At 43.1% G+C, this 8,320-nt stretch overlaps 2 protein-coding genes across 3 annotated transcripts in view; one reads left to right on the forward strand and one right to left on the reverse strand.

Annotated features, from left to right (window-relative positions):
• Positions 1-3,671, forward strand: part of TMEM181 (transmembrane protein 181) — a 50,556-nt gene extending 46,885 nt beyond the window's left edge. Inside the window, exons 17-18 of one of the 2 annotated variants that reach the window (XR_013332990.1) lie at positions 317-466; positions 811-3,671. Coding sequence is in view for 1 of the 2 variants with exons in the window: in XM_077755124.1 (XP_077611250.1) it covers positions 317-395 (79 nt within the window). In the remaining variant the exon portion in view is untranslated. Of the gene's footprint in view, positions 1-316 lie in introns of both variants that reach the window. The other variant, XM_077755124.1, reaches the window with a different exon arrangement.
• A 580-nt stretch (positions 3,672-4,251) lies between these two features.
• DYNLT1 (dynein light chain Tctex-type 1) overlaps positions 4,252-8,320 on the reverse strand; it is a 7,195-nt gene continuing 3,126 nt past the window's right edge. The window contains exons 3-5 of the mRNA XM_077755126.1: positions 5,612-5,735; positions 5,155-5,232; positions 4,252-4,657 (exon numbers count right to left, since the gene is read on the reverse strand). Of these exons, the coding sequence (XP_077611252.1) occupies positions 4,587-4,657; positions 5,155-5,232; positions 5,612-5,735 (273 nt within the window). The 3' untranslated portion in view covers positions 4,252-4,586. The remainder of the gene's footprint in view (positions 4,658-5,154; positions 5,233-5,611; positions 5,736-8,320) is intronic.

Below are 8,320 nucleotides of genomic sequence, written 5' to 3' on the forward strand. Positions count from 1 at the left end.
AAGGCATTAAGGCCTTTCTTTTACCTGGAATGTCACGTGATCCCATGGTTTGCTGTTTTCACATTGTTCTGACTAGACGGAGTGGTATTCCTTTTTTTGAATACTTAGCACGAGAGGTGACCACGGGAAGAACAGTTCATTCTAGCAATGGGCTCTGGTGCCTGATGGGGGCAGGGAGAGCAGGCGGGGGCAATTGGCTGTAGAAATGGGGAGCACAGAGCTGCGAATGCGTTCTTGCTAGAATGGCGTGTCAGTGTGGAAGAGAACAGATGAGCTGTCAAAAGCCGAGTGGCATCAGAGATCTCTTTTGTGACAGGAGTGACTATGAAGAGATGCCCCTGCAGAACGGCCAGGCCATCCGGGCGCAGTACAAGGAGGGGTCTGACAGTGACTGAGCCCCGACCCTGCCAACGGGCAGCACCACTTCCTGGCCTTCCACGCTCCTGCTGGTGCTCAGGCTTGTCTCGTGAGCAGAGATTTCCCGGTCCTTATTTGTTTACATAGTTTTGAAAGGAAAACCAAAACCAAGGACGAATTTAAATGTTGGGCCAAATTTATAGTTAGAGTGGCTGCATACATTTGGGAAGAGAGGCACTGATAAACAGTGTAAAGAGGCAGACCCTTTTTCAAAGATTTCAGATGAGAAAGGGTTTGTTTCTAGTGGTGAGGGGGAAATTACTCCTGTAATTTAGTAGGGTTTTTTTTTTTTAAATAATTTGCTAAGTCCAAGTCCACGGAAAGCCCTTATGAATGAAGTCATCAGCATGGTGGCATTCTTTCTTTCTTCCTTTCTTCTCTACCCTGTACCAGTTTCGACCCTTTAAGAGAAGCCTATTTTTGTGCCTGTCTCAGAGGGCAGCGTGAGTGGCCAGCGCTCTGGATAACCACGCATGTCAAGTGACTCGTAACTTCTGTCTGTTGTGTGAAGTCTGTAAGTCACGTCTCACTAGAGATATGATGGGCGGGCCGGTTCTAGCCCTTCACTGCTCCCCCAACCCCACCTTCACCCCGGGGCAGAACTGGCATCGTAGGCTTCTGAGGAGGACTGGGTGAGCTTCATAAGGAAAGGGTGAGATAACTGATCAGTGCCAGCTCTTGTTGGGAGAGGTCTTGCTGCCATACAGTGTTCCAAGGGCCTGTGTACACATGTGTGTGCATGTGAGGGCTACGTGTATATGAATGGATGTCGTTGTGAATGGGGTGGGGAAGAGGGTATCCATTACAATTCCCATAAACTGTAGTTTCTACAACTCCATTAGAGAGGACACCCTGTTGAACTTTATTTTCTTTGTAAAAGCTAAACAAAGGATGGGTAAAATATTATAGTTTCTTTACTGAAAAAAAGTTTTTTCAGTTTCTCGTTTGGAACCTAGATGAAAGAAAGTAAAATATTTTTGGTGACTTGTGGGAACACATCTTTGGGTAGAAGGTCACTTGCTGGGAATTATGCCCCGCCCTCCCAGCCTCACATGGTGGCCTGGGAAGGTGGTGGCTTGCCCTGGAAAAGAAGAGTTGTCTCAAGTTGCTGGATCTATGGCATTGCAGAAGGCCCTGGAGAGTTGCCAGTTCCTTGTTGTCAGAGACTAAGCATAGAAGTATAGATAACTCCTTTGCTTTTCCTTTGACATGCATGATAATGTCCGTCTTGAACTGTTGACATACCATTATTGCTAACATCCTGATTGAAGGCATGGCATAGGATAGGAGTGCTCTGCTCTGCAAACAGTACCTACATTTTCTTCATCTATGCATTAACTCTTAGATTACCATAGCTAAAACTTGGATTCCACTTGCGATAATGCTGGGACCTTCTAGAGGTTCATGAGAAACTATTCATTATGACTTCACCTCTCTGCTTAATTTAAACTTTAGTGATAATGTACCTTTAATATGGATTCCATTTGTATTTGTTTTTTAAACCCTGTAAATATGAAAGTTTGAATTAAAACAACTGTATTATTGCAAGGGTAATTCAAGTTTACATGGTTTTTACATTTTCAATGGTGTGATTACTTCTTTTGATTGTATTCAGAGGTATTGGAAAAATTTTCCTGTTACCAGATTTTTCTTCTAACTATAAATAATTTTATGTATATTGATGAAAACTTACTTGGGCTGATTAACGTATTCTAGTATGTGCTATAGATTATAAGTTTTAATCATTATAAAATAACTGTCCATAATTTGGAATGCTGTTATTTATCAGTTAATGTAAACTATTTGAGGCATTTAGCCATTCATATTAGAACTTTTTAAAACTTGTCTTTGTCCTATAGTGTAATTATAAACTGATGACTGATACCTTCATACTTGAGTCTTCATGGTATCAAGTCAATGAAATGAAAATATGGGAGTATTTATTTACTTTCTGTAACTAAGATGGAAACAAAAAGATATAAAAAAGAATTTAAAGGGAAAATGGTTCTTTGTTAAATCGTGCATTTTCAATCTCCTCTCTGGTGCATCATATATATCAACAAATTACACAGTCCATGTAAAAATTTGCTTAAAGTATATAGCACTTAGCATGTATTACATATGCCATAGGTATTAGGTTCAAACACTAAAGTCTGCCAGAAACTTGACAGTAGCAAGAAAATGGGTTTTTTCCCCCCCTTGGAGAGTATCAAAGTTTTGCAAACTTAAATTATAAATTCAGAAGGCTGACTTTAGTTCTTGCATGGTAATGGCTTGCATAACATCATCTTTGGGATAATTTTTTTATACTGGTCCAGTCTAGGGGAATCTGGAAGATGCCCGCTGGTATTTCAGTTTCCCTAGGGAGAGCATCATTATCCATGTGGGTAATAGGTCTGCTTGATTTATTATTAAATCATTACAGCAGTGAAGTGATGCAGTTTTCTCTCTCTTAAGCCCCATTTGAAAGGCTAGAGAAGGGGATATATAAAATATATTCAAGGTTTGTAAGATTGTTCCTGTACATAATTACAGATTGCAATACAAGTTTAGATACATTATGTAAACCCAGCCCACTAAATGGGCAGGTTACTAGACAAATGTCACCAGCCTCAAGTATTTCATGAACTATTTACTGAAGGTACAGTTGTTAAGTGGGTTACAGTATGGTCAGTGACTTGTTTCCTGGAGTCCTTCTCACAGGCTAAGCCGTGGGAGCTCAAAGGATGATGAAAAGGGACAGCTAGTATGTACTTAAGTCACTAAAGAATATTTATGTATTTTGAGGATTTTAGAAACCAGTTGCCTTAGAGGTTAGACTTTTGGGGAAAACAAAAAAAAAAAAAAAACACAAAACATGCAAATCTTTTCCCCAGGCCAAAGGGAAGTCGCTTTAGTCTGTGACATCTTGTTATCCTGTTCATGTTGATCGGACACGTTTTAGATATACTGGTAACTATACTACCACACAATGAAACACAGAATTTTCTGCTACTGAAAACTGCCTTTTTACAAAAAGCCTGTAAATATTTGTAAAATAAAAATACCTTTAAGCCCAAAAGGAAAGAACGAACTATGTATTAGGTGTTGGAGCTGTGTCCGTGAGCACAGTAACACCTGGTCACAGAATGATCACTGTAATCAATCAAAAGTGAATAAATGTTTGTTTATGGCAAACTTACACTTTGGGAATGGCTTAATTCTGAGACTACCTTTCTGGTAAATGTTAATAAATTTGAACTACTTGGTCCTTATTGTTGTGACTTATTTGCTCTTGCCTGTGGAGTTAATTTGGCCAGATAGGAGTGCTTCAGGGACAAAAGGAGAGTTTTCATTTCAGCAAGCAGACATGGAAGCTGGTCTTTATGGCTGTGTGAACGTGGCCTGTGGGTGAGCACTGAGATGAGATCACAGACTGGGGCGACCTCTCCCCTCACTTGGATAAGATTTTAAATCCATCAGATAACCTCCAAACGTGTTTACGGACTTATAAATAATGGTCTAACTGTGGACACAAAGTGAATGTTATGAAAGCATCTCGGAAGCCCTGAAGTACTACAACATGTTTTTGGTGACTGCTACTGAAAAATGGAGACTGGGTGGTGTGTAGGGACTAGAGCCCTCTGGCTGGAGTAGGGACCAGCTCACCCACTCCCAGAAAGCAACGCGATCCCAGTCCTGCGGGTAAAAGCAGCAATTCATTATACTGGAGAGGACCAAAGCCAAACTGCAACTTTTCCTTTTTTGTTTTTGCAGTTTTAGATTCTAAAGTCACTAACGAAATTTGAAGAATTCATTTGTGGTATTATTTAGACTGTGAAGACAAACACAGACTTTAAACTGGAATAATTTATTACTCTAACCAAAGTATAAAGTATGGAAAATTAGCGTATCTGAATCAGAGAGTAGAGAAAGTTTCAAACTAGCAGATTTCGGTTTTTAGCACCTTTGAAAAGAAATATTCAGAGTTAAGACGAATGGCAGCAGAGGCCTGACTGTCCGGGATGGTGCGTCTCTGACCTGGGGGTGCCGTTCACAGAACAGGGCGGGCCTTTGGCTTTTCCCTCCATCTGGAGAGCGCCCCGAGAACCACGCTGAAGGAGGATGAGAAAGGCGTTCACTGCCTCCCTGCGGGCCGGGAGGGAAGCGGGGCGGAGGCCAGCGGTGGCTCAGATGGACAGCCCGAAGGCGCTGACGATGCAGTACATGGTCTTGTTCTCCCACCGCACGGTGCAGCTGCCTGTGGGGAAGAAGGCACAGCCGCACTCAACTCAGGAAGCCGGGGCTCCATTTTCTGACTTGTCACATTTCTTTATGGCACACAAATAAAGAAGACTAGTAAGTCTCTTCTAGGCAGTGTGTTAAAGGTGACTCTAAAAAGCATGCATTCAAAACTTTATTTTTGAGACAGACAGAACTCAAGCAGGGGAGAGGCAGAAAGAGGAGACACAGAATCCGAAGCAGGCTCCAGGCTCTGAGCTGTCAGCACAGAGCCAGACGCGGGGCTCGAACTCAAGAACTGCGAGATCATGACTTGAGCCGAAGTCGGATGCTTAACCGACTGAGCCACCCAGGCGCCACTAATAAGTATGCATTCGAACACTGGAAACGTCCAAGCACCTATTTCACAAAATACTGCTCTGAATGCTCTAGATCTCAGCAGAGTCAAGGAGGCACCTCAAGGCCTTCAGGGAAAAGGCCACAACATGCCTTCACAAAACACGGGGAAAACCATACCGTCCGTAGAGCTGTCCCAGAAGCAGGAACTTGCCGTGTGTAACCCCGCTCCATTCTTCTGCATAATTACACAGGTCACTTCAATTAAAACAGACTTGTATCAGAGAGGCCTACTTGGCACCCCTACTTTAGCCTACTTTGGGCATATGTGTGTAGATCACGTGGTTGATGTCCATGATAATTATTATCAGGGTAGACTGCCTGGTCCTGTGATCATGATATGTCACACCCTTCCCTTTCCTTCACCACATGCCTGTTCTAAAAGCATCTGATCTGTAGCGCTGGGCGACCCTGTGCCGTGCGCCCTGCCAGTCCCAGCAGGTGGGTGGTACTTGCGCACAACACGGCAACTACCCCTACTGGGAACTCTGAGGTCAGACACCACACCGCCACACGCGCCTCTCGTCAGTATTTAAAGAACCACCAACAGTATATTCGAGAAGCAAAAATGTATTACCGATGTATTTAAATGGCTTGCCCAGCTTGGTGAGTTGGCTCAGAGTCTGCTCGACTACGTTTGCGGTCCACTGGTTCACTTTGCTGTGCTGATAGGCGTTGCCGCCGATGGCACTTTCTATAGCCTGGGACGCAAAGCACAGAGGTCACTGACGGCAGAACACACCCAACACCTTCCAGGTAGTACTGAGTTAATCACCCTAAGAACTGAAATACAATCTGCATGGATCGTAAGCTTATTTGCAAGCTTATTTGTAACCAGGAGAAGTCTTGTGCAAATACATCCTTTGTTTATTAGTGTTCTATTTCATTAAGGTTTATATTCATTTTTTAAAATCCACACTTATATGAGTGTCAATTTTTAAAAACATTTTGAATGAATTTAATGTTTACTGTTGCCATTGGTACCTGGAGATAACACTTTTTTTTTTTCCTACTGAGGCTAGAAAATATTTCCTTTGGCTATTTTGGGGATTTTTTTGTTTTTGTTTTTGTTTTTTGAGAAAGAGAAGAGGCAGGACTCGATCCCACAACCCTGGGATCATGACCTGAGCCAAAATCAAAGAGTCGGATGCTCACCCAACCGAGCCGCCCAGGGGACCCTGCTTATTCCTTTCTTAAAAATATAGTAGATATAGGGCTCTTTGTTGGCTGTCTGTACAACTGACAATGTACAAACCTATCCAAGTAATCACGTATTCAAAAGTACTTCCTTTATCCAGTATCTTCTGGGACTATGTTAACACAAAGTACATTTTTCAGATAACAAAAAAAGAGCCCTGTATACTACAAAAATTATTAAAATAAGTTTATGATGAATTTTTCTCTTTTTATGTGAAATTCCTGGTCATTTTCTGTGTTGCATCCTGGCTCATGTGTACTTCAGAGGTTCTTCAGGGGTCCATACGGCTGCTTTCTCTGCTCTTGCTCTGTAGTGACGCTTTTACCATTTGAAGAGTTTCTGGGCCTTCTATGCTGATTGCCTGTGTGCCTGCCTCTAAGCCGCTTTCTTCTCTATTCCTTTGCTAACTTGCTGTGCTGGAAACCAGAAACCTGAGTTCTGATGACAGTTATGACCTAAAATATGAACATTTGGTGAGGGCCCAGTTCTGTCTACCGAGAAGCAGAGAAAACCAGTCCTGGGCTCAGAGCTGTGCACACTGGAGATGGAGTAGGGTCTGTTGTCTTGGGACAGAAGCTCAGTGATCTTGCTTCTGGGGAACAAGAAGCTACCTAAAAGTCACACCCTGATTTCTACCGATCTACCCTGGGACTCTTGAGTGGTGACATGAACCATACCCCATTCAGCACCTGGCCTTCCCCCCACCCCCCTAGCTCCTCCTCATCCTGACGTGTTCTGTCTCCTCCCTGGCTCGGAGCATAAAATGGGGTTGGGACATGGGCACTCCTGGTTTAAGGGGCCTGGTTATTACTAGATCTGGACATTGGTCAAAGAAAGGGGGAGGCACCACTCAAGCTAAACCTCTAACTGGCAAACTCTGTCCACACACACTTTGGAATTCAGTGTTTTTCAGGGAGGGAGGAAAACTCCGCTTTTGGATGCACCGAAATTTATCACTACTCAATCCTTAAAATAGCTCAAGTGAAGAAATAACCTACTTCCATAGGCAAAAAAGCTGTTGAGGACGGAGACCACGAGAAGGTACCACGGATATTACTTCACGCTCCCACAGACCCCAGGAAGGTCTACTTTCAACCGTACCCGCTGCAGGCAGCAGTCTGAGAGGAGGCCGAAAGCCAGCGAGAGCAAAGGGGACGTCACAACAAGCCAGGCCCGTGTGTCACAGGTCTGGTGTGGCTCCCCCTACCCCTGTGTTTGTGAAAACCGTGTGTAAGAAAACTGTGCAAAGTGCACCACTACAGATCCTGCACGACCAGCAGATGGTGTGTGAGACAGTGAATAATGTATATGGTGGGCGACATCATGCTGCTTCTTGGTGTTGGTCAGGAAAACAGGTTGTGGTTCTTAGTACGGCGGCATTAGTCAGTACTTTGTGTGCATTGGAGTCAATTCCCCATTACACACATAATCTCAACTGGTACTGTTAAACTTTGATCATCTAATGGCTTTTTTCTGGCTAATGGCTTCACACTCTGGCCTCAATTTACACAGGAAGGGAAGGGGACCTACCTTTCTGGTCTCATTCTTGCCCTAGTCTCCCCCAGTGCTCTGTACTACTCATTTCAGTCCCTCAAACACACCAAGCACAGTCCCACCACAGGGCCTTGCACAGGTGCACTGCCTGGAATGTTAGCCCCCTCTTTTTGCAGTTAATGCTACTCCTACTCATTCTCCAGATTCTAGCCGTGCACTCAGCAGATGGGTCAAATTCCTCATAGCACCACTTACTATACAGCAGTAACCACACAGGGAATACCAGTTTACATTTCCCACTGTGATTATTTGATAAGTGCCTGCCTTTCCCTGCCCAGTACCGTAAACTCCTTTAACTCGCTAATGCCCCCTTAAAATGTATTTTTTAAATGAATGAAGAACAAATATCCTATTTTGTCTTCTACTGTCATCATCTAAGGGAGGTACTATGGTCAATAATGATAAAATAGGTAGTTTAGGAATATAACAAAAACAAGCAGATTTGGATCACCAGGTCTTAAGTAAGTGAAATAACTGGAAGCTATTCTTTTTCTTTTTTTTTTTTTTTTTTTTTTTTTTTTTTTTTTTTTTTAC

The sequence above is a fragment of the Crocuta crocuta genome, unplaced genomic scaffold, assembly GCF_008692635.1.
Source record: "Crocuta crocuta isolate KB4526 unplaced genomic scaffold, BGI_CrCroc_1.0 scaffold11, whole genome shotgun sequence".
Classification (NCBI taxonomy): domain Eukaryota; kingdom Metazoa; phylum Chordata; class Mammalia; order Carnivora; family Hyaenidae; genus Crocuta; species Crocuta crocuta.